The sequence below is a fragment of the Verticillium nonalfalfae genome (assembly GCF_003724135.2).
Source record: "Verticillium nonalfalfae strain VnAa140/NRRL 66861 chromosome Unknown scaffold_243, whole genome shotgun sequence".
NCBI classification, from domain to species: domain Eukaryota; kingdom Fungi; phylum Ascomycota; class Sordariomycetes; order Glomerellales; family Plectosphaerellaceae; genus Verticillium; species Verticillium nonalfalfae.
The window spans coordinates 1-20,619 of record NW_021167468.1 but is presented as its reverse complement, the minus strand read 5'-3'; the positions used below and the strand labels follow the sequence as shown (position 1 = coordinate 20,619).

The 20,619-nt window shown below is 59.2% G+C and overlaps 7 protein-coding genes across 7 annotated transcripts; 3 read left to right on the top strand and 4 right to left on the bottom strand.

Annotated features, from left to right (window-relative positions):
• Nucleotides 1-14: 14 nt before the first annotated feature.
• Nucleotides 15-3,644, bottom strand: LCB4 (sphinganine kinase lcb4; the record flags this gene model as incomplete). The annotated part of the gene is made up of 6 exons (XM_028638569.1): nt 15-1,262; nt 1,325-1,334; nt 1,723-1,749; nt 1,956-2,284; nt 2,339-3,309; nt 3,419-3,644. The coding sequence occupies 6 exons, from the start codon at nt 3,642-3,644 to the stop codon at nt 15-17; spliced, it is 2,811 nt and encodes a 936-aa protein (XP_028490264.1).
• A 749-nt stretch (nt 3,645-4,393) lies between these two features.
• Nucleotides 4,394-5,256, bottom strand: D7B24_004397 (uncharacterized protein; the record flags this gene model as incomplete). The annotated part of the gene is made up of 2 exons (XM_028638568.1): nt 4,394-5,151; nt 5,205-5,256. The coding sequence occupies 2 exons, from the start codon at nt 5,254-5,256 to the stop codon at nt 4,394-4,396; spliced, it is 810 nt and encodes a 269-aa protein (XP_028490263.1).
• A 349-nt stretch (nt 5,257-5,605) lies between these two features.
• Nucleotides 5,606-6,024, bottom strand: D7B24_004396 (uncharacterized protein; the record flags this gene model as incomplete). Its single annotated transcript, XM_028638567.1, has 2 exons — nt 5,606-5,914; nt 5,968-6,024. The coding sequence occupies 2 exons, from the start codon at nt 6,022-6,024 to the stop codon at nt 5,606-5,608; spliced, it is 366 nt and encodes a 121-aa protein (XP_028490262.1).
• A 2,568-nt stretch (nt 6,025-8,592) lies between these two features.
• Nucleotides 8,593-11,492, bottom strand: D7B24_004395 (uncharacterized protein; the record flags this gene model as incomplete). Its single annotated transcript, XM_028638566.1, has 2 exons — nt 8,593-8,668; nt 8,719-11,492. 2 exons carry the CDS (start codon nt 11,490-11,492, stop codon nt 8,593-8,595), a joined length of 2,850 nt encoding a protein of 949 aa, XP_028490261.1.
• Nucleotides 11,493-14,399: 2,907 nt separating this feature from the next.
• On the top strand, nt 14,400-15,799 carry EG1 (Endoglucanase EG-1; the record flags this gene model as incomplete). The annotated part of the gene is made up of 3 exons (XM_028638565.1): nt 14,400-15,005; nt 15,064-15,102; nt 15,161-15,799. The coding sequence occupies 3 exons, from the start codon at nt 14,400-14,402 to the stop codon at nt 15,797-15,799; spliced, it is 1,284 nt and encodes a 427-aa protein (XP_028490260.1).
• A 446-nt stretch (nt 15,800-16,245) lies between these two features.
• On the top strand, nt 16,246-17,355 carry D7B24_004393 (uncharacterized protein; the record flags this gene model as incomplete). The annotated part of the gene is made up of 1 exon (XM_028638564.1): nt 16,246-17,355. The coding sequence occupies one exon, from the start codon at nt 16,246-16,248 to the stop codon at nt 17,353-17,355; it is 1,110 nt and encodes a 369-aa protein (XP_028490259.1).
• A 1,295-nt stretch (nt 17,356-18,650) lies between these two features.
• On the top strand, nt 18,651-19,857 carry D7B24_004392 (uncharacterized protein; the record flags this gene model as incomplete). Its single annotated transcript, XM_028638563.1, has 3 exons — nt 18,651-18,653; nt 18,801-19,646; nt 19,726-19,857. 3 exons carry the CDS (start codon nt 18,651-18,653, stop codon nt 19,855-19,857), a joined length of 981 nt encoding a protein of 326 aa, XP_028490258.1.
• Between the last annotated feature and the right edge of the window lie 762 nt (nt 19,858-20,619).

Sequence of the window (20,619 nt, the reverse complement as noted above, 5' to 3'; positions counted from 1 at the left end):
TCCGCAGCCGGGCATCACGCAAACCCGTTGGTCACGTCCACAAAAGCCGACCACTGCTTCCAGGCGGCGCCGCTCTTGACGGCCCAGCGCGCGCGCCGGACGCCCTCCTTCCAGCCCTCGCCGCCGGGCCCCCGCTCCGTGATGACGTTTCCGTCGTCGCCGGGCCCCATGCTGCTCGTGTCGGCCTCGCAGATGCCCGAGACGACAAAGAGGGCGGCCGTGTTTAGGAGGACAAACTCCATGATGGGGTCGTCGTCGGCGACCTCGCCGCTGAGGATGCGGCGCAGGATCTCGGCGTTTTCCGCCGGTTCCTTGCCGGGCGACACCTCGTCGAGCTGGTGCGTCGGCAGACCAAAGTCGGCGGGCTCGACGGTGAAGTGGTCGGTGCTGACGACGCCGTCGGGCCCTTCGCGCAGGCGCCAGATGAGGGTGGGGCCGGCGCACGAGACCTCGTCGAGCTCCTCGTCACCACAGATGATCATGGCCTTGCGGGAGCCGGCGATGGTGAGGGCCTCGGCAAAGACGGGGCCGAGCTCCTTGCGGGCGACGCCGATGACGCGGGCCTCGAGGGCGTCCTCGACCGGGTTGGCGAGGGGCCCGAGGAGGTTGAAGATGGTGCGCCAGGGGAGCTCCTTGCGGATGGGCGCGACGAAGCGCATGCCCGGGTGAAAGACGGGCGCGAAGAGGAAGGCGTAGTTGGTGGCGGCGTAGACCTTCTCGAGCGTCGCCGGGCTGACGTCTGTGATGACGGGGGCGCGCGGCTGCATGTGGGGGACGAGGTCAGCCGAGCCCGACTTGGACGTCGACGCCTTGTTGCCGTGCTTGCTGACGGCGAGGAGGGCGCTCGCGAGGATGCTCGCCGTCGTCGAAATGTTGAATGTGTTGTAGGCGTCGCCACCGGTGCCGACAATGTCGCAGAGACCGCCGCCGTAGCCACCCTCGGCGAGCCCCTTGGCCTTGACGACGCGGTCGAGTGACGGCAGGTCGACGGCGGCGGCGGCCTGACGCATGACGTAGGCCGACTTGGCCATGACATCGGCGCGACGGTCGAGGTTCGTAAAGTGCAGCGAGATGAGCAGCGACGCAGCCTGGGCCTGGGACACGCGGGCCGTGAAGAAGTGGGAGATGGCCTCGGCGATCTCGTCGGCCGTCACCTGAGGGCCATTCAGAGGCACAGGCCAGAGCCTCTTGAGCAACGGCTTGATGTCGATGGGCGGGAGAGCCGCCGGGGGATGGTCCCCGGATTTCGGCAGAGACATGGTCTTTGGTCGGGTGAGGCAATTGGGGATCGTTTGGCGTCACGAGGCAATTGACCTTGATGGACCTTGATGGATCTAGGATCACGAGTCAATCTGAGGGTTCGAGCTGTGAAACAAAGAGCTGGCTTGCCTGGGCTCCGAGACGCGAGACGGTCAACAATGAATTGATGAGTGAGTCAACCTCTGCGGTCGACCAAGCTCGAGCGATCTGCCGACTGCCGTGTCATAGTCGTGGAGAGGGCCCAATTTGGCAACCGCGACCCTCAATTGTGGCCCAAAAGAGCGACGGAGCGGCCCCGCGTCGGCTGTGGCGAAGCACTGAGCCACAGCTGCAGCCTCGGCCTTCGAAACCGCAGCCTCATGGGCCCAGAATTACAATGTAGCCTTCGAAGCTGCAGCTTGCAGTTTACAGTTTTCATCCATCTTGTTTTAAGTTGGGTAGCTGTAACTTACATGTACATACATTAAGCGGTGGGCCTCGCCGTGGCCTCTGGTTGTCATGCCGCTAGCCTTGCCTCACTAGCGAAAATATAATTTGGCCTTGCTGGTGGTACCTGCTGCGAACATACATGGCGCACCTTGCATGATTCAACGTCTGCCGTACGAATTCGCTGGAGTAAAATTACACAAAGAAATTGAAGAGGCGCTGCTCTCTCTGGGTATCATTCCACACGTCGTCTTCGCTTCACCCCCTACACCCCGATCGCCTCGTACCGCCCCGTCTTTGAATACGTCTTGCCGAGCCCCGGATGGATCTCGGCCTGGAAAGGGGCAAACGGAAACTTCTCGCCGTCAATGCTGATGTAGCCGTCCTTCTGGTCGCGCGGCGTGAACCGGTACGCCGTCACCTTGCGGTAGCTGACGTCGGCATTGGCGAAAAAGGAAGTGCTGTCGTCGCCCACGGCCGTCAGTATGCCAATCTGCTTCAGGATGGATATGTCGCTGTCAATCGTGACGAGGTCGAGCAGTCCGTCGTTGGGCAGCGACGCTGGGAAAAAGTTGGACTCGGGCGCCACGAGGGGCATCTGTGACGGTTAGCCTTGACACACAGCCCACCGGCGGCGAGCAGGGACACGTACGTTGCCGGCATAAAAGTTGCCCATGTTGTCGTACTTGACCGACACCCAGCCGTCCTCGGGCAGCGCGTCGTTGATCGTGCCGTACTTGAGCGGAGGCAGGCCGGCGCCGTCTGCCTTGGTCATCGTCACCGGCGCGGCATTGAGCTTCTCCCGGTAATGCGTTCGAATGGTCTCCTTGTCGTCCAGCTCAATCTTGACGGCAACGTCACAGGGATACGCCTTTTTCTTGAAGATCCTCTGCGCCACGCCGACCGTGAATCGGTGGTTGCCCATCCATCGCATGTGCTCCGTGCCGAGGTCGGCCTCGGCGATGATGCCCACCACCTGGCTGAGGAAGCTGAGCTTGCGCTCCTCGCCCGTCGTGATGCTCGTCAAGTCTATGACCGTATCTACGCCCTTGATGAGGGCCAGGGCAGCCTCACCGGCTTGGTACGTCCCAAACGTGCTGCACGACAGGGCGTTGCCCGAGCCGCAGGGGATCTGGCACACGGCAATTTTCTCGAGCGCGTGACGCGAGTCGGCGCGGGCACCGAGCCCGTTGATGATCTCGTGGGGGAGCCCATCCCCAGAACACGCAACAATGGTGTCGAACTGGGCAATGTCGAGGTCGCGAGCAATCGCAATGGCCTCGCCGGACCGCACAGTCTTTTGCATGTCAATCGTCATGCGGGCCGCCTTGAACAGAGGCTCGACATCGTGGTGCCACTTGTGGACGGCGCCTCCGGGGCCTGCGTGGGGGTTGACAAGCACCTTGGCCCTCTTCTGGCGCTTGGCCCGGCCGTAGGCTCTGGAGAGCAGTGCCTCGACCAGCTGATCGACAGCCTCGGCGCTGTTGGCCGAGATGTCCACCGTGGCCGTCACAGGGCGGAACTTGTGTTTGGACGTCGGCTGGGCATGAGTGATGTGGAGGTTGGTGCCATCGCGCTCGGCCCAGAGAACATTGTAGAGAGCGATCGTGGTATCGGGTGAGCCTGCGAAAGCTCGAGGTCAGCAGCTGCAAAAGGACGAGACCCAGCGCCGGCACCAGAGGGTGACGACGAGGACGACGACGACGATTGTAGTAATGACGACGGTACGTACCAGCGGTCCCGAGCGAAAGGCCGCAGATGCCACTACCTTCTTCGTATGCCTCCTGAGCTGTGTGCTCCAGGACGACGTGTTTCTGTTGCAGGGTCAAGACGTGGTTGCCGTTGATCGTGATTGTCTTTTCGCCGTCTCCATTGGCGTGTCCGTTGATGCCGTTCGTGTCTGCCGAGCCAGCACTCGACACTGGCTTCGGGGCGGCCGCGTGTCCGGGGGCTGCCATGGTGTTGATAGCAAATATGGGATAACGAAAGTGATAGCGAGTGACGGGGGTATAATCGAGGTTGCAAGCAAAAAAAGGGGACTCAGACGCCGGCACGGTCGATGCTGTACATGCCCATCAATCCAACAATCAGAAGCAAAAAGAGGGGAAGGAGAAATCCAGCAGACATTCGACACAGTCAGACGGGAAGTTTCCCAAAATGGCGGGCGCGGTCGTTCTGGCCGCGCGTGTCACATTCTGGACGACTGCAGGGCGGTAGGGCGGTAGCAATGGGATGGGTCCGCGGCCTGTGCGGATTCCCGCGGCGCGCCGTTGCTGCTGTTGGGGGGGGGGGGGGCGTACACGGCTCCGCCGGAGATGAGCATGTGGTGCAGTTAGGGGGAACTTTGTCAGCGCCTGTTGGGGGCGTGCTCAGCGAGGTATCTCTCACCACCACCGAGTATGCAGCCACAAGCCTCAGGATCACAGTCATGTCGACACCTGCGACGAGCTTCGCCAAGGACAAAGCTGAATCCCATCAGCTTATGCATCCTTTGACTTTGCATGTTCAAGTTGATCGAGAAAGAGAGAGAGAAAAAAAACCCGCTGCTCAAGGGCCAACAGTCATTGGAGCGGTCAGCTAGGGAGCAGCCAGCCAGGAGCAGCCCAGTCAGGCCCTCGAAATGTGATATCCCAGGTCTACCAAACGCCTCGACGCCGATAATGCAGATACTCTTGCGGACAGCAGTCGCAAAAGACGGGCAGCCCCTCTAATCCCTGAAACCATCCCACTCATCGTCATCGTCGTCGCCGCCCTCCTTGCCCACAGCCTCGGCACCGTCGGCATCCTCGTCCATCTTGCCCTCGTTCCACGGCAGCCTCTCATCTTCGAGCTCTGCCCGCGCGCTCGTCCGCACAGACTTGATGGGGCAGCTCGTCAGCGGCTCGACGAGCTCTGCCCGCAGCCTGTGCGCAAACGCCAGCTTGGCCTCAGCCTCCTCGCCCTCGCCCTCGAAGAGCCCGACCCTCTCCATCTCGTCGACCCAGATGTCGAGCGCGTGCAGCCGCAGGCCGGGCGGCACGCGGCCGACGTCGCCCTCGCTCTCAAAGTGCCACTGCTTCAGCAGCGCGATCGTCTTGTCCTGCCTCTCCGTGGCCCACTGCTTGTCACCCACCCAGCGCAGCTGTGCCGCGAACATGCGGCGTACGAGCCGCAGGAACTTCTCCATGCGCAGCACGTCAATCTCTGTCCACTGCGGCGCCAGCACCTCGTACGCGGCCGTGAACCAGATGGTAACATTGTCGTTGCTGTCGGGCTTGCTAGCGTCCGTCGGTTTCGCGCCCGGCAGCGATGCGTAGAGGTCGGCCATGTCGTTGGCGAGGTTCTGCTGCGGCACCGGCTTGTCGCACATCCACATGGCGAAGAAGAGACCCTTCCACAGCTTGAGCGCCGTCAGGTGGTCGAGCTTTCGTTGCGCCGTGAGGTAGGTCTGGAGGGAGGCCAGGGCTTTCGTGCGGATGCGGCGATCTGGGGGCCTCGAGTTAGCTCTGGATATACTTCGAAAGACATTGGCTGCTTACCGCTTGACGCCAGGTTCCTTATAAAGGGCATGTCCTGTTCTGAAGTCGCCATCTTGAAGGGCCTGTGTGTTGACTTGGTCCCCTCGAAACTTTATGGTCGGGAGCCGGAGAGAGGAAAGTTTTGGCTGGCTGCAATTGGCATTGGCTTCAAAGTGGGATGGCTGCCGACAGAAAAAAAAGTGGTTCACCGATGGCTCTGCCCCGCAAGGCTCGGTGTGTTCGGTGAGTGCTGCCCCACTTCTGCTAAATATTGTGATACTAATGCACTGAGAGACTCGAATCACCTGTAGCCTCTGGCACGTTGTATGACTGATGCATAGTGTACGGGTTGAGTGTATGTATGGAGCTCCTTCATCCGTCACAATATAAGCCGCGGCACCTTAATACATGCTGCCTCGCCGTTATATGTAATCCCCGAGAACCACGACGTTCTTTTGCAGCATGGGAAGAAGATCCAGCAGAGCGACAAGGCCAACTGCCACGATCCAGCACTTTATCCAAAACACATCCTGCGCTGTGGCCAATGTAGCCTCGCTGTGCAGGCTGTTGGTGGCGGCAATAATGTCGGCTTTCTGAACCACGAGCAGTATGACCTTTGTGATTTGGCTCAGGGTTTCGAGGTCCTTCTCGCGCGCTGCTCTGATTTCTGCCTTCAACATCAAAACTTGCTCTGCCAAAACTTGCTCGGATAGATATTCAGGTTCTGTGACCTAGATTGGATGCCTGGTTAGTACGTTCGGAGAGCCAGGATGCGGTCACATACCTCGTCGGTGGCAGACACGATCGAGTCTGTGTCGGAGCGGTGCGAATGATGTTCCATGTCTTCACTGGCGTGCTGGAAAGGGAAGGTCAGTAATTGTGCGTGATAATACCATACGCTTTTTAAAGTTCTTTCTCTTTGGAAGAACCATGTAAAGCTTTTACGATCCAGGTCCCCGTTCAAACGGTAGACATTGATCTGTGTCCTTCATCAGGTAGCGGAGTTGACCAGAAATGACTCGGACGATAAACTGCTAGCCGATTGTCCACTGATGACACACTTTGGGTAACCATTCGAGTGATGGTCGGAGTTGGCTAACAAAATGAACCTGGAAAAAGGTGTACGTACAGGGGAATTTCGATTCAAGAATACGTCGTCAAAACCCATTGATCGGTGAGCAGGTTGCTATCCTTGCGTGATTGATGCTGCTGGTCGCGGTAATGGCGATTCAAGGCTAGATTTGCAGAAGAAATTGGTTATATTGTTCGTGTGATGGAGAAACACAGAATCGCACGTCAAAGGCTTGGGGTTAATATCTCACATGTGTAACTGCCCTTTAAAGCGACGTCTCAGACTCAGAACAGTGAATGAATTTGTTGCAAAAGCATGGACCTGGCTGTACTCCAGAGACTCGCTCAACGTCTTGGGTTGAAGGTCTCTACATCTTGAACACCCCGGGACCTAGGACAATAGCAGGTCCTGGCGTGACAATCCATCTTATGGCTTACGACATCTATCTCATAAGCTCTCGACAATATATTGGTAATTTAGGGTTTTTTTCTTTTCTGATTCTTAATTTTGGCCTTGAACAACAATCCTTTCGCCCAGAACATCACCCGAATCAGCTTGTGTCCCACGACAATAGACGGGAGGTCTTACCTTGGTCATGGCCCCAGGAAATCGGACAAGATACCTGCAAAGCATCAATGTGTCCTGTATAAAGTCAGCGCGGGACGCGCTGAGTAAGTCACCTCGAACGACACCCCTCCCACCTCGCCACAATCACACTGCCTGAAGCGTCCGCCCAACCGACCACAATGTCTCAAACAAGGGCTTGAAGTTATCAGATCCAACCATCACGGTATTGCGAAATGAGCTTGAGAGGTCCAACAGCCGTCGAGGGGAAATGCGATGCGTTGTCGCCGAAGGGCCGCATGTGCGCATCAACTCGGTTCCGATCAAGCCCGCGACCAGCAAGCGAGCAAGAATATTGAGCTTTTGCGAGCCGGAAGGGTATGAGATCGTTCGCGTGTTGCGGCGTTCCTGCTTTATGTAACAAGAACATTGGTTTGCCGCCCGTCGTCGACGGCTGCCGTGCCATGCGCGGTGCGATATTCTGGCCCGGACGGCATATTCAGAGGAGAGACAGAGGGTAGGCTTGAGCGTGGCGTCGGCGGTTGTGCCCAAGTTTCGGGTAGAACGGGCGTCGAAAGTGACGAGGCAGTGGCGGGGAGATGCCGCCGAAGATCTGAGATCCAAGACTCGCAAGGAGAAGTGATGACTTACGAGATATGCTGGTTAAGTTTCGGATGGACATGTCGGATAGAAGTCTAGAGATGGAGAGAGAGACAGTTGCAGGTTATTTGGCATCATGACTTGAGGTTTGGGAAAGGAGAGGACAGACCTGAAGCTTTTTCATGAGTACAAAGGAGAGCAATACCAGGATCTCTAGGTTCCTAAGATGCTTACAGAGACTTGACATGACATCTCAAGGGGACAAGGATGGTTTGAAGAAAGAATGAACATGAATGGACCGATGGTAGGTTGCAGAGCTGGAAGTGGACAGTTGTGGCGGAAACCGTGACAGATGAGTTCCTTAGGAGCCGTTTTGTTCTTTCCAAGTGAGAGAAGTGACCAAGAGGAGGGTCAGGCAACAATGAACACTCGGAGTCTGCCTCAAGATCCAGGCACTGTCATCGACCTCTACGCGCTGCTCTACGCGTTGCCTAGCAGCCAGTGAATCATGCTGAAGCGAGTTGGGTGAATTGCTTCCCTGTACTTGCGGACAAGAAAAATGACCCTTGCCATGGTTGTCGTTCAGAGACGGACACGGACACGGACACGAAATTGGATGGATTCGGCCTGCTTGATGGTCCTTGGCCGCACAACAGCGCGAGCCGCTGCCGTTAGGTCAACCGAGATCAGTCCACACTTGGTACCTTAATCCCAACAGTCAGATCCACCTTCAATTTCTTGATTTAGCCTCGAGCTTCTCGCAGTGTTATACGCTTTCACCATATATATAAGGGCCATCCATCCCTTTGGATCCTACGCCAACACGTAGAAAGTCCAGCTCCACAAGGTCACAAAACAAATCGATGTCACCGTGTACTGAGACTGATCGTGAACCAATGAGAATGTCGAGGCGGAGTTGAACTTCTTAGGTCTGTCTTTAGCTAAAGTACAAAGAAAACGGCATTGTGCTGCCTTCAGTTTCTGGTCACCAGTCTAATGCTACCAAACCATGCTGTGCTCCCCGTATCTCTCTCAGGCAAATGCTCGTCGAAAGAGTGTCCGATTGTCCTACACGCAATGCCAGAATACATAGGAATCCCATACATGACCAAAACGCCTGCCTTTCATTAGTCATATCGTCCTAATCCTCATAAAGTAGCAAGTAAAAACATCTCAATCGGCGCCCGAGCCCTCAGACAGCGAAGCTGAACGAGAGTGCAGGCGCAGATCGCATCGACGGATGACTTGTCTAGAAAGCAGTTAGTACCACAACTCACCACGAAGGAGGAAAACACTCACATCTGTCCCCGGTCGTTCGGGTCTCGCACAACAACCAGCTGTTTGGCCTTGTCGCCGTCCTTTCTAGAGGTCCGTGTACTACCGCTCCGCCGCGACGGACTCGAGAGTCTACTGCGTAGGCTTGCCACCTCGGCCTTGAGCCCGTCAACCTCCCCGTTGGCAGCGGCGTGGGCAGCCATGGCGCTCTCAAGTGCAGCGTTGGTTTCTGCGAGCTGTGTCGCCAGCCCTCCGTTTTCCTCACGTAGCGTCGGCACTTGTGCGGCGTCTTGCTCCGCGGTCGCAAGACGTGAGGCGAGGTCGTCCCGCTCGGTTGTCAGGGTCTCGACCTTGCTCGCCTCTTCTTGGAGTGTCGCGTTGCGCGTCTCAAGCTCGGTCTTCTGCGTCTGCAGAGTGGCAAGCAAGGCTGCTTGTTCAGGATCGGCAGTGGTTTCGGCGGATGGCGCTTCCTCGACGGCCGCCTCGGGCTCGGCTGCTGGTTCGCCAGCCTCCGACTCGGTGACCTCGATAATGTCGGGGGTACAGCTGTCGCCTGACGCCGGCGTTGCGCTAACCTCGCTCGTCTTCTCGTCAGGCTTCACAGTGGCATCCGAGACTGTGGTGGCGGCATCGTCCTCGGCATCCGCTTCTTCTTTGACGGAGACGAGGCTGCCTACTTGGCTGGGAGCCTTGGTGCCAGCGTTGCTGCTCTTCTTGGAGACCGCGCTTGATGCCTTGCTTGCCTTTGAGACGGTGCTGCCGACCTCGCTGGGCGCCTTACTTGTCGCTTTGGAAGCGACACTCCCAACTTCACTCGGCGCCTGGCTACCCATATCGCTGGCGACCCAGCGTCCGACGCGACTCCCGACGACGCTTCCCAAGACGCTGCCGGCCTCGGACATGGCCTTGAGCGTAATATTCTCTTCCTTGAGGCCGTCGCGCTCTGCCGAGAGCGTCAAGACTTGCGAAGTATGGTCATCTTGATCCTTGAGAAGGCTCGAGACCTGCGTCCGCAGGTTGCCGTTTTCACCCTTCAGTCGGTCGACTTTTGTCTTGAGCTTCTCGCTCTTGCTGACAATGGTGCTCTTGTCGTCTTCAAGGCCGCCAACTTTGGATTGGAGCTCTCCGTTGGTGTTTTCAAGCTCGACAACATGGGCCTGAATGCTATCCCGTTCCGTCTCGAGACCCTTGATTGTTTCCTCGAGTGCCTTCGTCTGCTCTTCGAGTTTACTCTTCTCGCTCTCCAGGACCTCGACACGAGACTCGAGGTCTTTCTTCTCTTCGACCCACGCGTCCTTGTCCTTGCTGAGCTGGTCGCGCTCAGTCGTGAACTCGCCATACTCAAAGTCCTTCCTAGCAATCTCCGCCTCCAGAGCCTGTGCCTTGGCTTGCAGGCTCTCCTTTGAGAGCTCGAGACTAACAATACGAGCAATGTGTGCCGCATCTTGTGTTTTGCGAAGATCTTCAACATCTTCGACATCGCTGCGAAATTTCTCCGAGTCTGTCTTGAAGCGCTCTTCCTGCTGCTTAATCTCGTCCTGCAGTTCATCACACTTTGCCTCGAGGCAGACTTTGAAGTCCTTGTAAAGCGTCAGGTCGTTTTCCAGTTCAGAGACCTTGGCCTGGAGATCTGCCTTGTCTTGCTGCAAGCCCTGCACTTCCTGGAGGCCTTTGGATGGGGACCTGGAGTGCTTGCTGTGGGTGGTGAGGGAACTCTGAGCGTCATCCACCATCTGGTACTGGTGTTCGAAACCGCGCATGACAGAAGAGGGAGCAGAGGCCTCGGCAAGCCTGCGCTCCACGTCTTTCTTCTCAGCACTGATGACGGAGATTTTATCAAGCGCATTTTCCAAATCTCTCGCGGTAGATGACTGGCCATCCTGCAGAGACTTGACCTCATCTTTGAGTTCTTCAACCTGCTTGAGGAGGATCTCCTCGCCCTTGTGATGAGAGGTCGACCTCGATCTGGCTGCAGAGGCTTCTTCGTTGCTCACGATGGACGATGGAGTGTCCTGGGATGTCTTGGCCGACTCTTTCAAGGCCTCGACTTGCCTCGCTTGGGCACCGCCACCCTTGCGTTTGTTGCGGCCGCCTTTGCCTTTGCCTTTTCCCTTGGTCTGAGGCACAGGGACTTGTGTTACGGGCGCCTGAACTGGGGGAGCCTCAATCTTGGCACGAGCAGGCGTGGGACTGTCTTGGAGGGGACCGGGGGCGACCGAGATGTGATAGGTCCGGCCACGCCCGTCGGGGAGTGTCAGGCCAACACGTCCAGGTTGCCGGTTCTGCTGTGACCTTTGTCGAAGCCCTACTGTGCCTCGGCCGGGGACAGATCGGGCTCGCACGAGTTGGCGGCCCGGAGTGGATTTCGTTGTGGCGTCATCAGACGGAATACTGGTGGCGTCTGTGGAGATGGAGAGATTGGAGGAGCTCCATCGGAACTCGGGTTCGGATTCAATATGGTTATCGTCTGAGTGGTACGGGCCAGGCGACATATAAGGTGAGTTGTTTAGATTCTGGCTGGGACGCCGGGATCTGAACCGAATGGTAGGGGGTCGAAACTTGAAAGGCCGGGCGGTAAAGCGAGCCCGTCTGCGGCGAACAGAGCTGGCGTCAGAGCCAGCAGCCATGGATGGTGTGGCCGAGTTGAATGATAGTTCGGATGGGGTGGTGAGGAGCTCGTTGTCAAGCCGGTTCGGCTGGGACATGCGGCGCTTCAGGTTGGAGCTGCCTATGCCCGCCATGCTGTTGTTGTTACGAGTCCCTCCTGGGCCTCGTTGACCTCCAAAGGGGTAGGCCATGGTGTATTGGGAGTGATGATGGTTCACTCGTAGTCTTGGGGGACGGCTTGCTGATCAAGTAGAAGCTCAGGGTGAGGCGAGTGGCCAAGGAGGACGTGGTGGTGGGCTAGTGGCTGTCTGGAGTGCTGCATTTGGAGTTGTGGGAAGTGATGATGGTCGATGTTGCATATCGATGATGTTCTGGGCAAAGCGTGGGGAAGCAGAATGAGGTGATCGACGTGCAGGTCAAAGTCAGAGGACAAATTAAGCTGCAAGAGGAAAAAGAAGTCAAAGTGCCCAACGCCTTGCTTAAAACCGTGTGTGTGGCCTGTCGCGAGCCGAGTAGCCTTCGCCCCGTTTACATGGTTGGAGGAGCCCGACGGGGTCAGGCATCGCGGGCACGCGGCAATCAACATCAAGAGGCCAATCAGTAGGTACCTGCATGGGAGGAGCGGGAAGAAAACAGGGTCGAGGACCACGGGGAGTCTGGGGAATGTGCCCGGTTGGACTTGAGCTGGCGCTGTTTACAATCAACGAGGGCATCGTGAGCGATACACATTGGCCGAACCGTGTGTCTCGCGTCCGGCCAGGACGCCCACATTCACGTATCTGCTCCCGCCCGGGTCCACAGGCGATGACGGATTGGAGCCATGTGGTGAGACCACTGCTCGGGAGAGAAGACTCGAACACTTGTCGTTGGTCAGACAGGGGATGACGGCTGTGGCTTTTCTCGACATGGCCGTGGTGTGTGTGGGCAAAAGGAGCCGCAACAGTCGAATGCTGTTGAGCCCCTTGTCCAAATAGACACGGTCCTGAACCGCCTGAGTCATCTGGCTCATTCTGAACCAGTATCGAGCCCAGTCATCTGTTTGGGGCAGCCAGTGAAAGTGACACGAGAGTTCAAGGACCAGGTTGGGCGTGGGCCTCTGGCGGGTTGGGCTCGCACGTGGTGAGACCCGATTCGTTCATTGTGCATTTTCAGGCATCTTGGCGGCTTTGCCCGATGATTCAGGCCTCACTAGGCATTGTCGACAGAGTCGGGCGCTCGCAACGGGGCTGAGACAAAATGACGAGTTGTGAATGAAGAACTTTGTTTGCCATCTTAGCATCAAGTTGCCATCGGTTTGCTGTTGTCAGTGGCCTGTCGTTGGTGATCGCAGGGAACAGCTGAATGTGGTCGGCACATTGGGTGTACCGCTCGCGAGCCGTCAAGTTACACACGGAAAGATTCGAAGCACAGCAGAAGCGCTGGTGAGCAGATGAACGGGACGGCTAACGAGGCTTGCCAATGTCAAAGTGAGGCGTTGCATGCGAGGAGCGTCGCGCGTGGGTCACGGAAACCTAAGAGGGGCCCTCGAGGCGAGTCTAGGTCAGCCGAGGGAGAGACTTCTGCAATTAGCAAATGTATGTTCTAGTATTATTGAACCCGTGTACGTCTTCGCAACTGGACGCACAAGAAGCTCGAACCATCTGCCCACCCCGTCAAATGACCCATTCAGGCAGGGTTCTGCGTGGAGGATCAATGGTTGGTAGCCCCGGATTGTTGTTCCCGGCTCGATCCGGAGGTATGGCTCAATCAACCGAACCGACATGGCACTCGTATCTTTAGGTGCCTTCGGAAGGGCGGGACAAGACCGGCTGAACCAGGTGCCCAAAGGATGATAACAGGTCCAGAAAGAAGCTCGTTGCTCGCCGCTCGCCTGGTGCGGGGAACAGGCCATAATGTCGACTAGGAGCAGCACCCAGGATCGGCTATCGGTGCCTTGCAGGAGGCAATCAATCACAAGACGTTTTTCGAAGCGTCATTGTTGGCCAGCTCGTCTGACAGATGAGGTGTGTGTGTGGGAGGACGAGGGGGACGGCCATGGCTGGTGATAGATGGGTGCAGATGGAGGAGGACAAGATCGCGCACTGGTCCATCACAAGCGGCCACCCACTATTGGCCCTACCGCTGTAGCCCCGCGCATCCACCCGGGCAAGCGAGTTCCTGGTTGTACCTGACCCCTGAGAGGTCACGGCCCAGGCCACTTGGCATTGGATCGACCCCTCCCGCTTCCCACATCTCGCATGCTCTCTCATCAGGTGCTGTTCATCGCCTTCTCTACGGCCAACGGCCCTAGCGCAGTGGAAGAACCATTGGAACTGCCCTCGACAGCACATCGGCCTAACTACTTCTCGTCACGGCCCGCCATGTTGTCCCCCTTGTCCACGGCCCCTGGTTAGATGGACCATGGTCCAAGCAAATGTTAATCCCCAGATCCACTCCGACCCGAACATGCCCATCCCATGTCCCAAGCCTTTCCGTGGCGTCTGCCGAGAGAAGGCAACGGCCTCGCGTCGAGGGCCGGGCATTGCAACGGCATTGGCACTGGCCCAGACGGACGCATGAAGCACATCATCGCCGTGACGCCGTCTTGGTCTCCCCACGACGATCCCCGGAAAGCTGGTGGAGGAGGTCGAGAGAGCGACCGGATCGTGCGCCCCTCAGACCGGCGCCTTCGTCACCGAACCACCCCTGCAACGTCGCATTCTCCCGTTCCTCGAGCATAGCCGACATGCGGTTCCTGGCCCGCGAAACCGGCAACACCTGGCCTTGCCACCCATGCCACCCTGGCCGACGCGGTTCGGGCTCAACTTGACCGTCGCTGACCGCGTCTTTTGCGCGGAGCAAGACCTTCCATCACCCTCTTACGGGCGACAGCACCTGCATGGGTCGCTGCGGACCTAATGGCGAACGGGGAGAGCTTCATGCGGGTGACGGAGCGCAGAAAGGGGAGAAATTTTCCTGACAGCACGCATTGACTCGCTCCCTCGAGTATATGTGCCGCCGTGCTCTCCTCTGGCGCAGCTCTCATTGCTCTCAGTCTGGTTGTCACAGTCGCCGCAGTACTTCTCTACCCCAGACCAGCAGCTGTCAGGATCCGCACCATGGCTCCCACTCTCTCGACCCTCGGCCTCGCCACCCTCTTCATGGGCCTGGTGTCGGCGCAGAAGCCCATCAACGGAGAGGACAACCACCCTCCCATCAAGACGTGGAAGTGCTCCCACGCCGACGGCTGCGTCGAGAAGACCAATTACATTGTCCTCGACTCGCTCATCCACCCCGTCTACCAGGCGGCCAATGGCGAGAACTGCGGATCGTGGGGCAGTGCTCCCCCCAAGAGTGCCTGCCCCAACAAGGAGGAGTGCGCCGAGAACTGCGTCATGGAGGCCATCAAGGACTACGAGCCCTACGGTGTCAAGACGTCCGGGTCCTCCCTGACGCTGCACCAGCTGTTCGAGGGCCGTCAAGTCTCTCCCCGTGTCTACTTCCTCGACGAGACCAAGCAGGAGTACGAGATGCTGCAGCTGACGGGCAACGAGTTCACCTTTGATGTCGATGTCTCCCGTCTCCCCTGCGGCATGAACAGCGCTCTGTACCTCAGCGAGATGCTGGCCGACGGCGGCAAGAGCGAGCTCAACAAGGGTGGCGCCAACTTTGGCACCGGTTATTGCGATGCGCAGTGCTTCACAACGCCCTTCATCAATGGAGAGGTACGTCACAGACCGACCCTATATACGGCCGTGCATGAATAGAACTGACATGTCTCAGGGCAACATTGGAGGTTATGGATCGTGCTGTGGCGAGCTCGTAAGTCTTTTGACAGTTTCTGCCCACCTTTTGTTTTCTATGCATACTGACAGGTCAGGACATCTGGGAGGCCAACTCGCGCGCCGTCCACGTCGCTCCCCACCCGTGCAACATTACGCAGCTCTACGAGTGCACGGGCGATGAGTGTGCCTTTGAGGGCGTCTGCGACAAGAACGGCTGCGCGTGGAACCCGTACCGCGTCGAGCAGGACGACTACTACGGCCGCGGCGCGGAGGAGTTCAAGGTCGACACGACCAAGCCCTTCACCGTCATCACCCAGTTCCCGGCCGACGCCGACGGCAAGCTCACCGAGATCCACCGTGCCTACATCCAGGACGGCCGCCTCATTCGCAGCGAGGTGGTCAACAACCCGGACCTCCCGCAGGTCAACTACCTCAACGACGAATTCTGCGCGGCCACGGGCTCGCGTCGCTTCATGGAGCTCGGCGCGCACGAGGGCATGGGCGACGCCATGTCGCGCGGCATGGTCCTGGCCATCAGCCTTTGGTGGGACGCCGGCGGCAACATGCAGTGGCTCGACGGCAGCGCTCAGAACGCCGGTCCTTGCAATCTCACCGAGGGTAACCCGCAGAACGTGGTCAAGGTCGAGGCCGACCCTGTGGTCACCTTCAGCGAGATCAAGTGGGGCGAGATTGGCACCACCTTCAAGGCGGGCTGCCAGCCGAAGCGCAAGTAAATATGCTGTAGAATAGCGTCAATATACAAGACATTTCCGCGTCAGATTGGTTGGACGTTTCGTGGGGGCGACTTGGGATGAGAGGCGGATCGAAATTTCCCGTACGCTTGGAGGTCGCATTCAATTTCAGGACGTTTGAGCTGGTCCCCCGAGATGCCAAGGACTTAACTGGGAAGCAGTCGAAACAAGGTTCTCCCCCGTCTGTCTGTTGTTGTGAAAGCGAGACCGAAGGACTGAGACAGGACCCGCTGAGTCAGCTCCCGCGTCGCGTCTCCAGAGCGCTCGCCGCGTAAAGTGGTCCTTGGACCTGCCCCCCTCTCTCTCCAGCCTCCATGCCAAAACGGCAGCCGCCTGGCCGTGGCAAGAACCATGCCCCGCCTCGACCGCACAGATACCCGATCTCGAGATCGGTAGCGGTGTTGTTTCTTACTTGCAGACTAGTGAACATGGAGGGCATCACGAGACGACACTTCTTCCACCACGCCGACACGGAGAAGCAGACTCCAGTAAGCTCTCGGTCCGTGACGCCGGAGCCACCTGCGACTGACAGCGACGCGCAGGGCATCACCAAGGAAAAGGCCGACTGCCACTGGTGTCAGATTCGAGCATTTCCCACGCATGAGACACATCCGATCACCATCATCAACGACATTGACGACGCGACGCTGCCGTCCAACTTTCGGTTCCTCCAGTCGTCGGTGCTCGGCGCGGGTGTCCAGGCCGCAGAGGATAGCTTCCGCTCGGGTTGCGACTGCACAGATGATCAAGATTGCCAATATGGAGGGTGCCTTTGTCTGCAGGAGCAGGATGACGCCGAGGACGACGGCAAGGAGGAGGAGGACGACGAGGACGACGGCGGCAGCGGGCAACGTGAACAAGGCAGGAAGAAAATATACCGGTACCACACGCACGGCGCCAAGGCGGGCCTGCTGCGCAGCAAGTTCCTCCACGAAGGCCGGGGGTCGACGCAGCCGCTGTACGAGTGCCACGAGGGGTGCGGCTGCACGTCGCGGTGCCCGAACCGGGTGGTCTCGCGCGGGCGGCGGGTGGCGCTGCAGATCTTCCGGACGGCGCACACGGGCTGGGGCGTGCGGTCGCTCGTGGACATTCGGCAGGGCCAGTTCGTGGACCGGTACGTGGGCGAGGTGATCACGCCGGGCGAGGCGCAGCGGCGGCGCGACGCGTCGGCGGTGGCGCGGCACAAGGACGTGTACCTGTTTGCGCTCGACAAGTTCACGGACGAGCGGTCGCCGGACGCGCGGCTGCGGGGCCCGCCGCTCGAGATTGACGGCGAGTTCATGTCGGGGCCGACGCGGTTCGTGAACCACTCGTGCGCGCCCAACCTGCGCATCTTTGCGCGCGTCGGCGACCACGCCGACAAGCACATTCACGACATTGCCATGTTTGCGCTGCGGGACATTCCGCGGGGCGAGGAGCTGACGTTTGACTACGTCAGCGGCATGGTGCACGAGGGCGACGAGAAGGACGAGGCGAAGCGGGACCACATGACGCGGTGTCTTTGCGGCAGCGACAAGTGCCGCGGCTTCCTGTGGTGATCTTCTGTGGTGACGAAGCACCGGATGGGAGGGGGTGGGGGGCGGCGATCCGGGCATCCGGGGGACCGCTGGGAGGATCCTGCTGGGGGCGAGGGGAGGAGATCGGGTCTCATGGGACTTGTGGTGGCAGCGGGTCCCGTGCAGGTGACGGAAATCCGGGGTATCCGGCTTGCTGGGACTGCCTAGCCAGCTTCAGGGACACAGTGGAGGAGAAGAAGAAAAGTCTGGAGACGGCTCGCAGGCTGAGGGGTTCCACAGATCGCTGTGCGGAACCCTTGACGAGCCGATACGGCTCTGGAAGAATGGCTCGAGAGAGAGTGAGGACACATGGTGGAGGTTCAGACAGACAGCAGTAGAGAAGGGGGGCGGGAACCATGTATTCACGAGATAGCTCATGGCGAACAACAGATTGACAGCCTCTCCCTTCCCTGCTGTCAGCGATCTTTGTGTAGCGTGCGTAGTAGGCGGGGGGGGGGGGGGGGGGGACGTCGAGGTGCCGGCACCAAGGATTTGCGGGGTCTCTTCCGTCTGTCCTACTGCTCCTAGCTGGTTACCCACCCACCTACCTAGCTACATGTAGGTACCCAAGGCACCTAGGCAGGCACCTAGGTAGGCCCCTAGGTAGCCTCCTAGGTAGCCTCTTGCTCCTGGGCAGGAACTAGGGTCCACGGCCGAACCCCCCACATGCCGCTGGCGAGGAGGGCCTGGATTGCAGTGCAGCCAGCGCACGCCCAGCACCCGAACGGCCTGACATGACCTGAAGCGGCCATGGGCAGAGAGGGTCCAGGCCTCGACGCCTGCAGGACGAACTGGGAAGAGGCAGCCAACGTCGACGCCCAGATGCCTCCTGCGAGGTAAGTCCTGAAAGGTAAGTGCCATGTGGAGTCGCCATTTCCACGTCGAAGCTTGATCGGTCACCTCGTTTTGACTTTGGCTCCATCCACTCCAGCTGATCTCCTCTCGTCCTGTCTTTTTGTTGGCAACACCATCTCCTCGGCTGTCCGACACCCTCTCGCAAACACACCCACCCACACCCACACCCACAGTAGGCCTCTCGACGAGCACACGACATCCCACCATCGCCTCCACCCACAGCCGCCTTCACACAGGCACCATCACGGCATCGAACCGCGATATCGGCACGGCCTTGGCACTCTCCGCTCTCAGCCCCCAGCTCTCAGCAAACCGTTGAGCTGCCCACACACCAGGCAATGGCCGTGCTGAGCCAACAACCCCTCTCATCTCAGTAAGGTACTCGGAGTCTTCTGCTTGACCTCGTCGCGACCTCAATCATCATGGTACGTGCTTCTTGTTCCTGCTGTCTTGCTCACCCTGTCCCTCGTGGCCCATGTCTCGGGAAACTGCCTCGTCGTGCCGGCCGTCTTCTCTCCCCACCCGTCTGTACTCTGTGTGCATTGGCGAAGCGTCCATGCTGAACATTCCAGGGCTGTTGCTTCTCCCGCCCCGACGGGCCCAACTCACCCTACCCGGGCGGTGACGACAATAACGCGGCGTCCGCTCACCCCATCAACCAGGCGCCGACGACAGCCCAACACGCAGCCCCCTACGAGACCCCCGCCACAGCCACCGTCAACGTCAGCATCCCCCGCACAACCTCGCCCTCACACCAGACTCTGCCCGTCCAGTCCCGCCGCCGCTCTCGCCGCGAGAACGCTCCGCTCGACGAGCACATCAACAAGCCCCTGCGCCGTCATGCCTGGACCTCGACCTCCCGCACCTGGACGCGCGCCGCCCTCGCCCGTGAGCGCACCGACTTTTTCGACACGCGCGTCACCGGCCGCGCCGAGGTCTGGGAGACGCTGCACGCCGCCCTCCGTGTTCTTTGGGACCCCGCCGCCCAGGGCGCCGCCGACGACGGCACCAACGGCCTCGCCACGGCCCAAGGCTTCCTCACCGCCGCAGAGGTCACACTGCCGACGGGCAACCTCGCCAACGGCGTCTATGACGCCCTCGGCAATTACTATCCGCTGCCCGAGTGGGTCGTCGCCGATCCCGACAACGTGGCCGAGGACGAGACGGACGCCGACGCCGACGAGGCCCGCAGCAGCACGGGCCGCGACAAGGAGGACCTGACGGGGGGTGAAGACACCGAGGATGCAGACGACGAGGCCGCCCGCCGCCGCGAGGAGAAGGGCAAGGCCGTCGACGACGCGCAGAACCGTGTCACGGTCCTCGCGCGCATCAGCGACACGTCGCGCGATATCTCCGTTTCCGTGAACGAGGCCGACACGATGCGGACCGTGGCGCGCAAGATTCATCAGCAGTCGGGGGTAGGTTCTCCTCTGTTCCACACGCGCAGTCTCTCTCGCTATTCAAAATGAAATCCCACTGACAGTATCCCCACTCCAGCTCCCGGATACCAAGATGATCCGCATCGCGTACATGGGCAAGCTCGCCAAGGAGAGCACGCCCCTTGCCGACCTCGGCTGGACACGAGGGCACGTCGTCAATGCCTTTGTTTTCGAGCGCCATGCGAGCTGAGCGACACGCATTGGCGAGCACCTTAATTACGCACCCATTCCCGGCGTCTAGGCGAGCGATCTAATCTGCCTGCAAGCGAGAAAGAGAGAGAGAGAGAGATTCTTTTGTATACCGAGCACAATGTCCCTGCTCGCATTTTGTCCGAGCCTCGAGTCTTGTTATGAGGACTGTTTCTTTTTTTTCACTTTTGATACCACTGCCGCATAGGCGCCCCTCCGTTGGAGAGAGGGGGGCAATGGAGTCTCTCGTCATGGAGCGCATACCTGTCTTTGATTTAGGGCCTAGTGTCTAGTTGCCCATCTAATGAACGTGCCGATCGGGCAGATGAAGTGGCGAGGCTACTGCGGATCCTGCTTTGATGTGACCTGCTCAGGAGAAAACGTCAAGTGTCATGAGGCACAGCATCCCCAGTCATCGGAATCATCTCAATTCTACCTATCGCTGACGCCATACCCGACAGCACTTTTACTCTAACCCCGTAGCAAGCGCGCTCCCCCCACCGGCGGCCGTCCCCTCGGCGGGGGAACACGGCATTATCCCCCGCGGAACCCGTCCGCCGCGCCACGTCACGCCCGGCAGCTTCTAGGCCGCCGCGACGCCAATCTTGTTGATGCCCTTCAGCGAGCCGAGGCTCAGCGCCAGGCCCTGCGAGCGGCTCCGTATTCTCACGAAGCCCGTGATGGGGCCCTGCTCGCCGTCCTGCTCGATGCTCAGGTTGGCCAGCGCGTCCTCGCCTGCAGTGGTCAGCACGGGTCAGGTCCA